Source organism: Coturnix japonica, chromosome 24 (genome assembly GCF_054131305.1).
Source record: "Coturnix japonica strain WE chromosome 24, WE-NBRP24, whole genome shotgun sequence".
NCBI lineage: Eukaryota > Metazoa > Chordata > Aves > Galliformes > Phasianidae > Coturnix > Coturnix japonica.
This window is the reverse complement of record NC_140686.1, coordinates 3,001,375-3,018,191: the sequence shown is the minus strand read 5'-3', so window position 1 is coordinate 3,018,191 and position 16,817 is coordinate 3,001,375. Positions and strand designations below refer to the sequence as shown.

The window sequence follows — 16,817 nt, the reverse complement described above, 5'->3', positions numbered from 1 at the left end:
AATGTGTTTGTAAAGCCAGGATTGAGTCCTTAACATGGGGGCCAACCTCTGTCAGAAAGGTCAGGGGGGTGAGTTATTCATTGGGCAGGTAAGAGAGGCTTCGTGAAGAGACAGCATGTGAAGGAGGGAAGAGCTTGGATACTGTATGGACTGCGAGATATCGCCTCTCTCGTGTTCTTTGTTGTTGAATGTGAGGAAATAAGCACATGGAGGAAACACTGGCACTCAGGTTTCTTTCTATGCTTGCTGTTGACCAAGTGATTTTCTTTTTCCTTGTTTTAAAGCACCTGGAAGAGAAGAGGAAAAGACTGTGGAATGGAGCAGGGCTGCTCCCAAAGCTGTCTCTGCACCCGCAGAGGTGAGTCCCTTCTGTAGATGGACCCAGTGACACAATTTCTTCACATGTTCTCGTGTCTCACTGCTCACCATGTGCCACCATCATGAGTGCATTCCTACCTTCCTGCCTTTGGTGAAGAGCTGCAGCCATGTTTCACAATCCTGGTACTTTCAATGGCTTTCCCAGACAGCTTTGCACTCCTCAAACTCAGAATTGATCTGATTATATCTGGCAGTGAGGCAGTAACCCTGCTGGCACCAGGTACAACTTGTGAGGTTAACGTGGGAGCACTGGATACAAAAAGGTCACAATGGCTTCGTGTTCAATGAAATCAGACTGTGGGTGGATGTTGTGTAGGGGAACAGGAATGACTTTCTGTTGCTCAAATAGAATGTGGTATGTAACAGCTCTAGCACTGTGCTGATTTAAACGAGCACTGAAGAAGAGGAGCCTCCAGCTAAAAAAGCAGCTTTGGTAAGGAGGGGAAGAAGTGTCAGTGCTGTCCTGGTCAGGCTGATACTGAGATACAACTCCTGTAGAAAGTGTGGAGAACTGAAATGTTCTGCAGGTTTCCTTTCAAAGTAGTCACTGTGTGCAGGATGCTGGATGAATGACAGTGTGTGCACAATGCTCTGCAGCCCTGTGATTCCTCTGTAGTGTGAAGGAATTTGTCCATTAATGCTGCATTGTTAAAAAGACCTGAGGTGCTCTGCAGACTTCCCGTGGTTGTTAACATCCTTCAGGAGCCCTTTAGCCCCCGTGTTGGGTTCAGGATCAGCAGTGCTGAAGGAGAAGCACCGCAGAGGAAGGATCTCCTGAGCAATCATTGACTTTGTCTTCCTTCTTCCCAGACTGCTGCTCCAGCCCTGCCGGAGGTCAGCCTGCTCACCAAGGCTGTAGAAGATGACACTGAAAAGTTCATCTCGGAAATCTCAGGAGGGGAAATGGAAGCAGAAATTGACTTGGACCTGGAGAAGGATGAGGATGATTTCCTTCGTGAACTTTCTGAGATGACTGACTGTTGAACTGCGTAGTAGTTATTATAGTATGTTAAAAAAAAAAAACAAAAAACACAAACAAACAAACAAAAAACCAAAAAAACAAAAAACAAAAAAACCAAAAAAAAACCCTTTAATTTAATAAAAACCTTTTCTTTTTGGTTGGATACCCCAGGGTGGTACTTTACTAAAAGAGTCTTTGCAATAATGAGTCATAAAGCACAGCTGAACTGGTAAAAGATTGGCAGACTGCATTCCATTGTCCTGAGTTTTCCTGCTGGTCAGAGTTGAGGTCCTGTCCCTGATCCTGGTTGGCTCCTTTCAGCAGCAAGAGAAGAAAGCAGTGGGGATCTGTGCCCTGGGATGTGCCCAAGCCTCCAGCCTGGCACCCACCTGCCTGGTGCTGCCCCTGGCACGCGTGGTGCTGGGATGAGGGGGGAGCCCAGCGGGTTCTCCCTGCTGCTCCCTTCAAACCAGTGTGCGAGGTATGACCCACTGACGCCATCACCCCGGAGTGCGGCACAACGCGGTGCCAGCATCATCATCTCTGCGGGCACTGCAGCGCAGTCAGCGCGGCTCGGGGGCGAGGGGGGGGCAGAAAGGAGTTGGGAGGGAGGGAGGAACCTCACAACATCCCGCAAACGGCCCCGGTGCCAACACCGCCCACCGCCCGCCGTCCCCGCACCGCAGCCCGCGCTGCCACCTGGCGGCTGTCCCCGCAGCGCTGCCGGGGGTTCCAGCAGCCGGGCCGCCCCCAGGATGGGACAAATGCGGGGGCAATTAAATTGGATGGAGGAGCCGGAAGGGACCGAGCGGGTCCTGAGCGCTTCAGGGCTGCCCTGAAGTTAAGCACCACATTCGGGGCATTGTCCAAACGCCACTCGGTCAGTGACGGGCTCGGGGCATCCACCACCCCCCAGAAGGGCCCGTGCCTGCGTTGGACCACCCCCACGGCAAAGACGCGTTTCTCAGCCCTCCCCCGCTTCCTTCATCAGTTACGGGCAGCTCTGTGCCATTCCCCTGCTTAGGAAGCCACAACGAGCAACGGGACGGATTCTCAGCCCCATCTCCTGCAGCTCGGACGAGCCGGGGGTCCTCAGCCTCTCCTACAGGATGAACCTCGTAGCCCTTACCAGCTTTGTCGCCTCCTTGCGATGCTTTCAAGGACCTTTTTGTAGGGTGGAGTGCCCCAAAATGCACTTTGCTCCCTGAGCTGGCTCACTGAGCCCAGGCAGCTGCTCAGGTACATCCCAGAGCCACGGGGACATCCCTGCAGTCCCTGAGGACCCTGTTCCCATGTGCTCACTTCCTCACAGCACCCACGGCACAGAAGGACAGGATGCACATCAGGACGGGCGGCTCCCAGCTCTGTTCTTCCCCATAACAGTCAGCACTGCTTTGTCTCTTCCTTTCAGTAACGCTTTATTTGTGAAGACAAAGAGGCGAGGAACAAACACATCCATCGGGAAACAATTCAAACCAACGTACATCATGAGAGCGAAATAAGTTACACTATTTACAGGAACACATCGAGGGATCAAATATTTGTACACACCTTGACAAACCCAGAGCGCAGTGCTGGGCTGCACCACCCAGCAGAGAAAAAAAGCCTTCACCAACAGGAGTTGGGCTCTGTACAACAGCTCTGAGCAAGAAAAGGCACCTGCTGCTGTGTGGGATGGGCTGATGGAGCAGGCAGTGCAGCACTGCAGAGCAGGGAGCAGAGTGCAGGGTGGTGGTGGGATGCAGAGCAGTGAGCAGCTAAAGGGGCAGAGCTGCTCCACTGGGAATGGGGACAAAGGCCCGGGGTGGCAGGAAGGTGAAGGGCAACGCTTTGCTGGAAAGGCCTGGGGGGTAGTGGGACTGTGCTGGGATCAGTGAGCCTGGTACATACATACTGTGCGTGCATCCCAGGGTCCTGAAGGAGCTGGCTGAGGTGGTTGCTGAGCCGCTCTCCATCATATTTGAGAAGTCGTGGCTGTCAGGTGAGGTCCCGGATGATTGGAGGAAGGGTCACGTCACTCCCATTTACAAGAAGGGGAGCAGGGACGACCCGGGTAACTACAGGCCGGTGAGTCTCACGTCTGTGCCTGGGAAGATTATGGAACAGATCCTCCTGGACAACATGCTTGATCACATAAAGAACAAGCATGTGATCCGAGACAGCCAGCATGGCTTCACCAGGGGAAGGTCATGCTTAACTAATCTTGTGGCCTTCTATGATGGAGTGACGGCGTTGGTGGATGAAGGGAAGGCGACCGATGTCATTTACCTGGACCTGAGCAAGGCCTTTGACATGGTCCCCCATCACATCCTCATCTCCAAATTGGAGGGAGGTGGATTTGATGGGTGGACAACTAGATGGATAAGCAATTGGTTGAAAGGCCGCAGACAGAGGGTGGTGGTCAATGGCTCTATGTCCAGGTGGAGGCCGGTAACGAGCGGCGTCCCTCAAGGGTCTGTCTTGGGACCGGTGCTCTTTAACATCTTTATTAATGACATCGATGAGGGAATGGAGTGCACCCTCAGCAAGTTTGCTGATGACACCAAGCTGAGTGGTGCAGTCGATACGGTGGAGGGAACAGATGCCATTCAGAGGGACCTTGACAGGCTGGAAAGCTGGGCTCGGGTGAACCTAATGAGGTTCAACACGGCAAAGTGCAAGGTTTTGCACTTGGGCCGGAAGAACCCCAGGCACCTGTACAGGCTGGGAGGAGTTGTCCTTGAGAGCAGCTCGGCAGAAAAAGACCTAGGGGTCCTGATAGATGAGAAACTTAACATGAGCCAGCAGTGCGCTCTGGCAGCCCAGAAAGCAAATGGGATCCTGGGCTCCATCAGGAGAGGGGTGGTCAGCAGGGATAGGGAGGTGATCGTCCCTCTCTACTCTGCTCTTGTGAGGCCCCATCTGGAGTACTGTGTCCAGGTGTGGAGCCCTCAGTACAAAAAAGATATGGAGATTTTGGAAAGGGTCCAGAGGAGGGCCACAAAGATGATCAGGGGGCTGGAGCACCTCCCCTATGAGGACAGGCTGAGGGAGTTGGGTTTGTTCAGCCTGGAGAAGAGAAGGTTGTGGGGTGACCTCATTGCAGCCTTTCAGTACCTGAAGGGAACTTACTCCCAGGAAGGGAGTAAACTCTTCGAAAGGGCTGATAATAGCAGGACTAGGGGAAATGGTTTTAAGTTGAAGGAGGGAAGATTTAGGTTGGATGTTAGGGGAAAGTTCTTTACTAGAAGAGTGGTTAGGTCCTGGAACAGGCTGCCCAGTGAGGTTGTGGATGCCCCGTCCTTGGAGGTGTTCAAGGCCAGGTTGGACGGGGCCCTGGGCAACCTGATCTAGTAAAGGTGTATGTTTGGTGGCCCTGCTAGGCAGGGGGGTTGGAACTACATGATCCTTGAGGTCCCTTCCAACCCGGGTAATTCTGTGATTCTGTGATTCTGTGAAACATCATCAGCAACCTTGATGAGGGGATAGTGACCACCCTCAGCAAGTCTGCTGATGACACGAAGTTGGGAGGATTGGCTGACATGCCTGAAGGCTGTGCTGCCATTCAGCGAGACCTGGACAGGCTGGAGAGCTGGGCAGTAAGAAACCGGATGAGGTTTAGCAAAAGCAAGTGTAGAGTCTTGCACCTAGGGAGGAATAATTACATGCACCGGTACAGGCTGGTGGAAGACCTGCTGGAGAGGAGCTCTGCTGAGAGGGACCTGGGCGTCCTGGTGGACAACAGATTGGCCATGAGCCAGCAGTGTGCCCTTGTAGCCAAGAAGGCCAATGACATCCTGGGGTGCATTAAAAAGAGCGTGTCCAGCAGGTCGAAGGAGGTGATCCTCCCCCTCTACTCTGCCCTATTAATGCCTCATCTGGAATATTGTGTCCAGTTCTGGGCTCCCCAGTACAAAAAAGACAGGGATCTCTTGGAGAGAGTCCAGCGGAGGGCCACGAAGATGGTGAAGGGCCTGGAGCATCTCCCCTATTAAGAAAGGAAATGCCTTGTCCAGAAGCAAGCAGTGGGCTGGAGAGGGCACCAAAACCAAACCCTGCTTGCACCTTTCCCTCTCCTCATTCCACATGCTGACATTTATTTTAAGAGCAAAAACAAGACTACAGTGAAGAAAGCTCCAGAACAACTCAGCTACTTTATTCACCCCCTTCTCTTTCCACTACAGAAGATTCTCAGAAAACCTCCAAGAGCCACGTTACTGCTCTGCTGACCCTTCTCTGGGATGCATCAGTGCGCTCAGAAATGACTGAGAGCAACACATGCACACAGACACACAGCAGATCCCTACACAACCACTTCTCCACTAGGAAACAGCATCAAAAAGCAGCTGGTGGGAAGAGTAGAAGTGGAAAGCGGGCATGGTGAGAGAAGTGCTTTGGGCAGCAAGGAAAGGCCATCTGAAGCTCCTGGGTTAAGTCCCTTCTGCAGAGGGTGTCGGTGATGCCGTCTCCTTTGCAAACTCTTCCTGCATGGGGAGAAGCATTGGTCTCCCTCATCCCTGGGCTCTCCAGCATTTTGAGGATCTCTCCTGCTGGGGGTTTTCCCATGAGAAATGAGGCACCAGCCCTGAGAGAAACTCTTCCTGCAGGAGATGCAGTCCTAGTAGCTACCTGTCCTGTGGACTGCAATGTTTAATGAGGACTGAGCTTTGCATGAAGTTCTTCTGGGAGTGTGAGGAGCTCTCTGCTAGGCACAAAGCCCTTCTCACACTCAAGGCTTCCTGCCATTTCAGCTCACTGGTGCAGACATTCTGGTAACACAGCAGATGGGATTCTCTGAGGGAGAGAAAAGACAAGTTCCCAGGCATCTCCCTGCATGCAGGCCTGGCCAAAATGTTCTAAAATGTCTGACAGAAGCTATGGTCTCTCTCCTGTGTGCATATGCTGGTGCAGCTTCAATTCAGAACTCCCTTTGAAGCTCTTACCACACTCAGGACACTCACAGGGTCTCTTTTTCCTGATGGATGCTCTGATGCAGTGTCAGCTCAGAACACCTTTTAAAGCTCTTCCCACACTCAGGACACTTATAGGGTCTCTCTCCTGTGTGCATGCACTGGTGCATCTTCAATTCAGAACGCCTTTTGAAGCTCTTCCCACACTCAGAGCACTTATATGGTCTCTCTCCTGTATGGATGCGCTGGTGGTGCTTCAAATCAGAACTGCTTATGAAGCTCTTCTCACACTCAGAGCACTTATATGGTCTCTCTCCTGTGTGGACACGCTGGTGCACCTTCAGTTCAGAGATGCTTTTGAAGCTCTTCCCACACTCAGGACACTGAAAGGGTTTCTCTCCTGTATGGATGCGCTGGTGGAGCTTCAAATCAGAACTGCTTATGAAGCTATTCCCACAATCAGAGCACTTATATGGTCTCTCTCCTGTGTGGATGCGCTGGTGGCGCTTCAAATCAGAACTGCTTATGAAGCTCTTCTCACACTCAGAGCACTTATATGGTCTCTCTCCTGTGTGGACACGCTGGTGCATCTTCAATTCAGCACGCCTTTTGAAGCTCTTCCCACACTCAGGACATTTATATGGTCTCTCTCCTGTGTGGATGCGCTGGTGGAGCTTCAAATCAGAACTGCTTATGAAGCTCTTCCCACACTCAGAGCACTTGCAGGGTCTCTCTCCTGTGTGGATGCGCTGGTGGCGCTTCAAATAAGAACTGCTTATGAAGCTCTTCTCACACTCAGAGCACTTATATGGTCTCTCTCCTGTGTGGATGCGCTTGTGGAGCTTCAAATTAGAACTGTTTATGAAGCTCTTCTCACACTCAGAGCACTTGCAGGGTCTCTCTCCTGTGTGGATGCGCTGGTGGAGCTTCAAATTAGAACTGCTTATGAAGCTCTTCTCACACTCAGAGCACTTATATGGTCTCTCTCCTGTGTGGACACGCTGGTGCACCTTCAGTTCAGAGCTGTTTTTGAAGTTCTTCCCACACTCAGAGCACTTGCAGGGTCTCTCTCCTGTGTGAATGTGATGGTGGATGGTGAGGCTGGAACTGTTTTTGAAGCTCTTCCCACACTCAAGGCACTTATACGGTCGCTCTCCTGTGTGGACACGTTGGTGTATTTTGAGTTTAGAAATACCTTTCAAGCTCTTCCCACACTCAAGGCACTTGTACAGTCTCTCTCTTCTGTGGATACACTGGTGGGAAGTGAGGCTCCCACTGTCCGTAAAAGTCTTTCCACAGTCAGAGCACTCAAAGGCTCTCTCTCCTGTGTACATGCACTGCTGGCCAGTGGGGTGGAGTCTCCATTTCATGCTCTCTGCAGAATCACAGATCTCATAATGCCTCTTTGCTGAGTGCGTGCACTGGTGGCTAGTGATGCTGGAATCCAGTTTAAAGCTTTTCTCACACTCAGTGCATGGATTCTGCTTTTTCATCTGGCACACATCCTTGCTCCTGGTTTCCTCAGGCTGCTTTGGACCTATGTTGGAGTCCACTGGGTTCCTCAGTGTCATTCCCAGACGCTTTCCCAGGGGCTTCTTGATGTGCTCACCCTGACCTTGCTGCAGGACTTCCTGGACATCCCTTCTGATTTCTTCCACAGAGATGCGATTCTGCTGCATTTCCACTACACAATTTCTCTGCGGAACCTCCTTTGTATTTTTGATCCCATCAGCTGCTGGATGACAGAGGAAATGCAGCAATAGCACACGGTGCCCAAAATAAAACACAGGCAGAGAAGGCTCTTACAGCCCCAACATTCCCCTTCCCTCCACCACCTCACCTGGGCTGAGGTCTCCTGGCATGGCCTCAGGGCTACGCACATCTGGGATCCAGGGGTCTTCCCCTCGTTCAAGCAGGGAGATCAGCATGGGCTTGGGGGCTGGAAGTGGAGCTTCAGGGAGAGAAACAGGGAACAAGAGAGCATTTCCCTCATGCTGGCACAGTGCCTGTTCAACAGTTCCACTCTGTGCCCCTCCCGAAGGAGAAACCACCATTTAGGTCTAAATGACACTGTGCCTACAGCTTCCCTTGGAGCAAAGAATGTTTTGACATCTCTGAACATTGAGAAGGGATATTTTTTCTTTCAAATTAACTTTACAACAGCTTATTTGTTTTCTTACAGTCTACCAGAGGTCAAGGCATCAAAATGTTGATGGCAATTGCATGGAAAATCCTCAATTCCATAGCAGTAACCAGGGATTCATCTGTGAGCTGGAGCTGGTGGCACCAAGCAACACACAACACAAGGGCTGGTTTTCTCCCTCCTGGCTGATGCCTGCTTGCCAGCACTGACTCTGTGGCTTAGATCAGAGTGCCGTGCATACTAATCCCTTCTGAAACTCATGCTTTTCAGTATCTCCTTTCTTGCTGGCACTGTGGTGTGAGTCAATATGTAGCTGCATGGTGTTTATTCAAGGCCCGGCTTGCAGAGGCTCATTCTGCACAGCCAAAGGTGCCCTAACGAGGAGGAAAGGCAGACAAGCTCTCACCCAGCGAGGCCACACACTGGTATGTCTCCAACATCACATCCCGGTAGAGCTCTCGTTGCACAGGGTCCAGCAGCGCCCACTCCTCCCTGCTGAAATACACGGCCACCTCCTCAAAGCTCACGGGCTCCTGCAAGCAAAGAGGCTCCTTGCTGGGAACAGCCAAGGCCCAGGCAAGCAGCTCGCACAGGACAGAACCTCACACCCCAGCTGCTTTTCTGTCCCCAGCACACACACACTGGCTGAGGGCACCTCCCTCTACCCCTGCATTCACATCCCTGGCCCCTTGGCCTCTCCTGCCTGCTTCCCCAACCCCTACCTCAACTGGATGTGCTGCGGCCATTTGCTGCTCTCCTGCAGGCTGGGATGATCACGGCTGGAAGGCAGAAGTTGAACTGGAGCCTGCAGAGAGAAGAGAAATGGCAGGGGAGCTGTGAGGGAATGCAGCAGTCCCAGTTCCAGCTCAGCCCTTCTGCAGGGCACTGCCCAGCCTTGCAGAGGAAGACAATGAGCTGCAGCACAGGAAACAGTCTGGCTCAAAGAGATGAACCGTCACAAAGCTGTCTCAGACTGGGAGGCTGAAACAACTGGTAGCTGACACTTAGTTCAACAGCTGAGACTGAGAGGGGACTTAAGACAAAGCACGGCAAGGAGGCAGTCATCTTACCCCAAAAGAGGGAGCAGCCCAAGTGCCCCTCCAGCTCTGCTGCACAGCAGCGGGCTGCACCACAGGACCTGCCCTCGAGCAGGGCTGTTTCTGCAGCTCACACCTGCACAGAGATCCCTTGCAGCTTGACATCAAGACTCCTTCTCAATACAGATCTTCTGTAAGACACCCATGGTTACTTTGGAGCTTTCATGTATTCTCTAAGGTTCTGTCTTAGAGGGACTGTGCACGTATGATTCCTTCCACACAAAGCCTTGACCAAGCTTGGGACTAGGAGAGGATCCAGCCACATCCTAGCTCCTTACCTCTGTGGTCTGAAGACATGAGAAAAAAAGGGGAACTACTCTGAGCCTCGTGACTCAATGGGAGGGCCTCCTGTAGGTGTGTGCGTAACCCTACCCTCCATGCAGTAAATAACCAAGTGTATCCAGCCACCTCCGATCCTGCTGTGTCACTGTTAAATCACTACAGCATATCCCTATTATATCAACAAATATAGTCCTGCTTCATCCTTAGGAGTGTATGCTGTGTTTGGATCCACTTGTGACCAATGGGCAAAGTCTGCAGGATGGCAAGAAGGGAAACAAACCGATGACAAGAGACATGAAGCACGTCCCAAATTCTTCTGTGAATGTTCTCGTGGCGACTGCTGTAGTTGAGCAGAAAGCAGAGGTCACTGGGGGCAGTAACAGGATGCAAAATGGGAAAGGTGTTATCAGCATCGTGTCGGGTTTGGAAGTGACATATGAAGCAAAAGAGAACTGCACCGGTCCTCCCAGAATCAAAAGCGACTGATATTCCACAATATTTCTGCTGCACTACGTGGTGCAAGTTGTGCAGGTAATGCTTATTCACACAATAAACGAAGACCTCCCCGAGTCGCCTACAATCCTTTAGGCCACACATCCTCCACCTGTAGGGTTTGGCTCCAAACAGATGCAAAACTGCACCCATAGCACTAATTAAAGGCACTGCCGCTACACAGTTAAGGCAAACAGAGGCAGCAGAATGACGGCTTATTGCCTGCCCTAACAGAAATACTGTTAGAAAATGGTATGGCCATCCAACCATCCAGCAGGAGGTGCAGAAAAGCACCTGGTTCATGGAAGAACACCGTGAATGCAGCCCCCAACACTCAAACACAGCAAGCCTGCTGGAGCACCACCTCCACAGATCCGTGAGGGAACACCTGGTGGCAAATGGATTAAATCCTCTGGCAGATGTCCGTACATCCTCTCAGGAGTGGAAGTAGCCCTGGGCTTGCTGAAATCAAGCAAGCCCTCAGAAAAGAGTTGGGAAAAGTACTCTGTAAAGGTGACTGATGTAGTTCTCAAAACCACCTACTGCTGATGTTACCTAAAAGTGGTGATGGCTCACATTCCTCGGGTAAGGAAGTGCAAAACGGCGAGGAGTCAACTGGATGGTTCACACTTCTCAAATAAATAGGATGGCTTACTTAAACACAACAATAAATCAACAAAACATCAAACCACATGGAGATTATTTTTCCATCTTCTGAGAAGAGAGTATCTGACAGCACTGCAGCCAAACCAGCCTGTGACGGTCACAGCCACCACCAGCCGATGCTGTGCTGGGAATTTTAACTGAACCGTGAAGGCAACTTATCGAATAGCAGCAGTGCTAAACAGAACAATTAAGGCAATAAACAACCACGTGGTTACAACAGCCTTGTTAAGCAGTTGTTAGAGCACTCCAGGACACCTGCATGATATCAATAAATTCATTCCTCCCTCCCTCTTCAGCCGAGCACGCAGACTGCGCTCACTGCCAGGGGACGCTCTCAGCAGCGCGTGCCCTTTGCAGAAGGCACCTGGGCTGTGCTTTACTGACCTGCTGCTGCTCGGCCGTGTTCTCAACGCGTGCTCCAGTCAGCCCACAGGCTGCCAGCTTCTCATCGTCTGTTCCAGAGCCCAGTGCCGGAGCTGCTGCAGATGCTGAACGTGCTCAGGGCCCGCAGCTGTGTGCTCAAGGCATCTGCAGCTGCCGGGACAGCCTGAACAAAAGCCTTGCCAGGGGTTTGCACAACCCCAGCTGAGCCATCAGGCAAGCGCTCAGCAAACAAAAGGTAACGCCATTTCAAGGGTCGCCAGAGGCACGTGTTGCCCGCAGGGTCCCCGAAGAGAAGCTGGGGGCTGCCGGGGAGGAGGAGCAGGGCGAGTGCAAATTTCCACTTGGAGGCTTCACATTAAGACACTCCAAAGGAGGCATCGGGGGGTTTAAAGCTTCCGTCAATCCACGCGTGCACAGCTGCAGAGCGAGGCCGTCTCGTGTCTCCCGTGGCCCAGAGGAAGAACTGCAGCCCCAGCTGCGCTGTGTTACAGAGATCCAACCGGGCAGCAGAGCACGCTGACCTCCTCTGCTCCCTTCCTCACTGTCCCAGCTCCCAGCCCGTTCCCGTGCCCCTCGGAGCCCAGCCCGGGCTGCATGAACTGCCGCCCTGGTTGCAGCCCGTCTGGGCCAGCAAACCTGCTGCGCTGAGCGGGAGCTGGAGCCGGGACCAGGGTCCCGCCTGGGGTACGGCAGGGCGGGTTCCGCCCCGTCCGGGGCCGCTCCCCGCTCCTCTCCCGGTGCTGCTGGCAGGGGGCAGGAAGCGTGCGCTCCTCTGCACGAGCCACGAAGGGCACCTACCTTGGGTGCGGAGCAGGCTGCTCCCAGCTCTGGTGCAGGTAGCCGGGCTCCTCGGAGTCGCGTAGAGCAGAGGACGCCGAGTGCCCTCAGCCCGGAGCTGGCCGCAGGACGGCCTTGGTGCACCTCCTGCCACCGCGGTGCTGCCCGGATGGCTTCCAGCCAGGCTCTCGCCTCTTCCGCACAGGCTCAGGAAGGCAGGAATTCCCACAACGATCACGCCCAGAGCTCGTTTTCATGGCACATCTGCCCCCGGGGGATGGCGATGGGAAGGGGTGCGGGGGAGGAGGGAGGGAGGAATGGGGGCTGTGTTTTGTTACGCTAATGCAGCATCGCTTTCTGCCGGCTCTCTTTGCTTCCTTCGGTGGGGACATTCGCACACCCTTGTCATCAGGCATCCCTCCCTTGCTGTCCTGGCGTTCCTTTCACTCCTCTCCCCCACGAGTATGTCCCAGCAAGAGGCAATCTCCGGTACAGCACCAGAGGACATTCTGTGTTGAACAGAACTCTTGCAATGGAACCGAGCTGTGGCTAGGAGCTTTACCCAGAAGCTGCTGTAAGAATACGACTTTCCCCAGATCCTTGTCTAAGGGTCCTAATAAGTCTTCTGTGCAGCGATACCTTGCGGTTCTGTGTGGGTTTGTGGTCCGTATGGCTGGCCATACCTACCCTTGAGTTGCACCGGGCAGTGTACTTGGGAGTGACCTCACTGGAAGGAAAGCAGTGTGCAAACTGCAGTGGGAAATTGCATTTAGGAAAGCAGGATATTGAGGTTCATTTTCTGGTGGATATGGGTGCTTCTTACTACCCATAGATGGTTTTGTAACAGTAGTAGATGCTACTGCCCAACGGGAAAAGGTTTCCTTTTTTGGATTAATTAAACATAAGCTAAGAAAACAAGCAGGAATACAGAAATTCTTGTACCTGCCAGGTTACTCTGGCAAGAAATTGAATAAAACTGGAGCTAAGAGTGCAACGATATTGACTGATTAAAAACTGTAACTCTGGCTTTAACACAAACTGGGCAAAACAATGTTGTACCCCCAGGAGTTACAGCAATCTCAAATATGATACACTTAGTGGTGTGGGCATCAGGGCCAAAAATGAAGCCCTAAATAGAAGTTAAGAACTGCCAGGAAAAAAGTCATCTGCCAAACCCCTGAGCTGCAAATTGCCAAGGAAGTGAGTAAGGGATGGCCAGGGTGCCTGAGGGCGGTGGCTGCACTGGTACTTGTGGGAATACAAGAAAAGCTGTTCAGAGCAGCAGCTGTGGAGCAAGATAAACAGCATGAGAACCAAGGACACCTCTGCAAGGAGAAGAAGGGTCTCACAGCTCTGATTGGATACGTGCCTGCATGGACAGTTGAAAAGGGTTCTGTAGAATGCTCTGTTGACATGTAAAGGTGGTTGGGAAAGTTGTAAGGGCAGACGGGAAAGTTAGAAAATAACAACTTGTGAAGGTCTATAAGGGATGTGAGAACTTGTAATAAATGATTTGGATCGTTCACATCTGAGTCCGTGCCTCAAACGCTGCAAATGTGGTGGTGATAGGTTGATGGTTGGACTTGGTCTTAGAGGTATTTCCAACCGTAATGATTTTTTTATTCTATGAGGGTTAAGGACTCCAGGACAGTATCAGTGAATACTTCATTCATGGCTTGAAAGCTGAAGCTTGAAGCTGCTGAGGTTGAATGAGGAAGAGTATGTCCTTTGTTGTGGTTGAAAACTGATCTTGAACAGACTTTCTCAACAGGATACTCTTTGGTTGGGACAAATACAGAGGAGTGTATTTGTGATTTTTCTTGCACAGGGTCAGTGATCACTGTCTGCACAACAGTTTTAGGAAACAAGAAAAGAGAAAAAAAAAAAACAACTGCACGGGACCTAAGTAAAATGAATTCTTAATGACTGACTGTGCTAGTGAAACATATTGAGTAGCTTGAAGCTTAAGACAAAGGAGTTAATTGCTTTGTTGTATGTGACTATATGAAGGGTTGCTGTAAAGAAGAATTGTAAACTTGTTATATGGCAAACAGGCTATGAACTAGTGGTTGTATCAGTTAGGAAGATTCGTGTTAGTTACTGCCTTTGAGTAGTAAAGCTTGTAGAGCTTGGGAAGAATAGGTTGGAAAAGCTACAGAATTTTCATCAGTAACAGCTTAGACATGTATTGGGGTTAGTCTAGTTATGGATTTTATTGCTGTAAGACATGAGGGATGGGCAAAATGACTTGTTCCTAGTCCCTCCCAGTGCTGTTATTCTGTGCTGCTTGTGTGTTTTCAGAAATCTATGTATTACTTACTATTGTGCCTTTGTTCTTTAGTTGTCGTTAGTTGTGGCAGGGGTGACAGCCCTTTCTTCACTCTGTTTCCTTACTGTAGAATTAGGAAATTTACAAAGAGGAAAAACGTGAATAGTCAGGAATATTTTGGAAAGTGTTTCCACTGTTAAACACTTCAGAATTTCTCAGAAATTCTGCTTCCCAGCTGTAAAGAAAAGGCTTGTGCATAATTTCAAAGGGTTGAGAATACTTAATCCTGAAATTGTTTATTGGTTTTTTACTCTGTTTTGGCCTTGTACTTTGTCTCCAGTAGTATGTAGTTGGCACTCAGAAGTAATTTGATTCAGCTTGTCCTTCTGCACTGTTTGCTTTCTGTTCCGTTGTGCTGCTTTGCCTGTGGAGTCCTCTAGTCTGAGATCTGTTGTCTCACCTTGCCTGAATTCTGCCTCAACTGAATAGACATAGATTCAAAACCTGTGTTGCATTATTTTCTGGTTTCAGAAGTGTCCAGTCTTTTACTAGATAGACTTTCCTGGTTTTGAGTAACTTGCAAAACTGAGAGTATTCCTGCCTGCTTCCCAAGAGTCTCTGTTTCTCAGACAAGGTTATGTTAACAAATCCATGAAACCCCAATAGAAATTCCGGACTCTTTGCTGTGTGTCTACTTGCATCTTCTGCTTTCTGCCCTTGTCTTTGTGATGTCTTCGTTTTGCACATCCTCTTTATTTGTCTTACTTGAGTAAATGAATCCATCTGTCACAATCTTCTCACCTGGATGTCTGAAAGTTCTCTTCCCGGCAGGGGAATTATTTCACTGTTTACCTCTTAACTTTTGTCCTTCCATTTCCTTCTCTGTTCCTTTGGTTTTATTTGCTGCAACGCTTCCTCCTCTTTATTTTCAGGAGTACTTCTAATCTCTTAACATGAACTGTGTGTTCCTGTACTTCAGGTTCTCTTCAAAGATTTTTTCCATATCTCTTCTTTGATTTTGATTAATGTTAACTGTTGAGATTTTTCTGGATGTATTCCCGAGACTCAGTCTGAGGTTTAAAATCCATCCAGTAGTACTACTGAATTCAAGTCTGCAATTCAGAATTGCATCGTTTGTAGAGCAGGGCCTTTTTAGAATTGAATTCAGTGGGATGTGAACAGAAGACTCAGGGCAGCAGGGTCTGTTTTAGTTGGATAAGGCTTTTGGTTAACTCTTCTCATTCCTGTAGATATGGATATATCTTGTTTCATCTACATGCAAAACTTTGTAGTGTAATCAGTTACATGAAAATACATTCTCTTCCCTTCCTGTGTTTCTGGAAAATGCTCATGAAGATTTCTGTTTGATTGTTTTCAGAGTTGTGGGTTATACTGCTTTCTTTTAATGGGCTTGCTATGACAAATATAAAGCCTGTTCTTTTCAGCCTTTAGTTTACTAGCTATTAACAACAGAATATTTACAGTGAAAAAGATCTAAGGGGATAAACACATTATATTTTAGCACCTCAACATTTGCAAAAAATAAATGGACAAAACCACCTCCCTTCCCACTACAGCACTTATCTGGCAGAACTGGTTGGATTGCTTCTGTTCTCTTAGCTCTTGGGGCTGTTGTTTTGCCACTCATAGAACTGCTTCCCATGAGTTTATGTTGTATTTGCACTGGAGGGGTTGAGAAGCAGCTGAAACTGTCAGCTTCATTCTTGTCCTGCATCCCACTGAATGTGAGCTGTGTATGAACTCAATAAGCAAATACGATTTTTGGTATTGCATTAAGTATATTCCTGTGCTGTGCTCTGGTGGTATGTAACTGTTCAGGCTTTGACATTATTAATGGAAGCATGCCTGACTTCAGCATGTGCAAGGCTTAATCATGAGCATCTAACCCATCTTTTAACAATGAGGCAGAGTTCAAGTAGATTTGCAGGTGATCAGTTGTGCAAGACAAAACTGAATTCCTTCTTTGATAGAACGACCAATTCCTTTTTTCCTCCAGACAAAGAGATGTAGTCCCATATGTCATACTTCACTTGTGCTCTTGAGGCTGTGCCAGACAGTAAACAGCTAATTCATGTAAAAGAGATGATCGTTGCGAGAGTTGGTGTTTACTGAAGGAAACAACTGCTTGTGGTTCTTTTTTTTATTTAGGGCAACCACCTCAAAAGCCATAAGCAACAACAAAAATTCCTGCAGGAGTGATTGGAACGAGAAATGTTGGCAATAAGGGGATTTTCCAAGGGCTCAAATTGAGGGCTAGTCTTGCACTGTTTGCAGTAATGACCTTGGCACCAAAAACTCATTGGGATTTTCTTATGAGAATTTGTGGTGTGTTGTCAGTAGGTGACAACTGAGGAAATGCATGTGCAGCAGAATACATGCGTTTGGGACATGGTACAGATACAGAAAAACCAGTGAGACTGGGCATGTCAAGGCCAATAACAACCCTCCTGGGAGACAG

The 16,817-nt window shown here is 49.8% G+C and overlaps 2 protein-coding genes across 4 annotated transcripts; one reads left to right on the top strand and one right to left on the bottom strand.

The window, feature by feature from the left end:
- Position 1: 1 nt before the first annotated feature.
- On the top strand, positions 2 to 1,433 carry LOC146757023 (zinc finger CCCH domain-containing protein 11A-like). Its single transcript, XM_085523300.1, has 3 exons — positions 2 to 9; positions 259 to 358; positions 1,189 to 1,433. Exons 1-3 carry the CDS (start codon positions 2 to 4, stop codon positions 1,360 to 1,362), a joined length of 282 nt encoding a protein of 93 aa, XP_085379426.1. The 3' UTR covers positions 1,363 to 1,433.
- Positions 1,434 to 5,453: 4,020 nt separating this feature from the next.
- On the bottom strand, positions 5,454 to 10,119 carry LOC146757022 (uncharacterized). 3 transcript variants are annotated; one of them, XM_085523335.1, is made up of 3 exons: positions 8,778 to 10,119; positions 8,069 to 8,179; positions 5,454 to 7,963 (listed from the first exon to the last, which is right to left on the bottom strand). In XM_085523335.1, the coding sequence occupies exons 1-3, from the start codon at positions 8,809 to 8,811 to the stop codon at positions 6,276 to 6,278; spliced, it is 1,833 nt and encodes a 610-aa protein (XP_085379461.1). In that variant the 5' UTR covers positions 8,812 to 10,119; the 3' UTR covers positions 5,454 to 6,275. The 3 variants fall into 3 exon arrangements, with proteins under 3 accessions (XP_085379461.1, XP_085379462.1, XP_085379460.1); XM_085523336.1 differs by having other exon boundaries at positions 5,454 to 7,960; XM_085523334.1 differs by having other exon boundaries at positions 8,069 to 10,119.
- Positions 10,120 to 16,817: the final 6,698 nt, after the last annotated feature.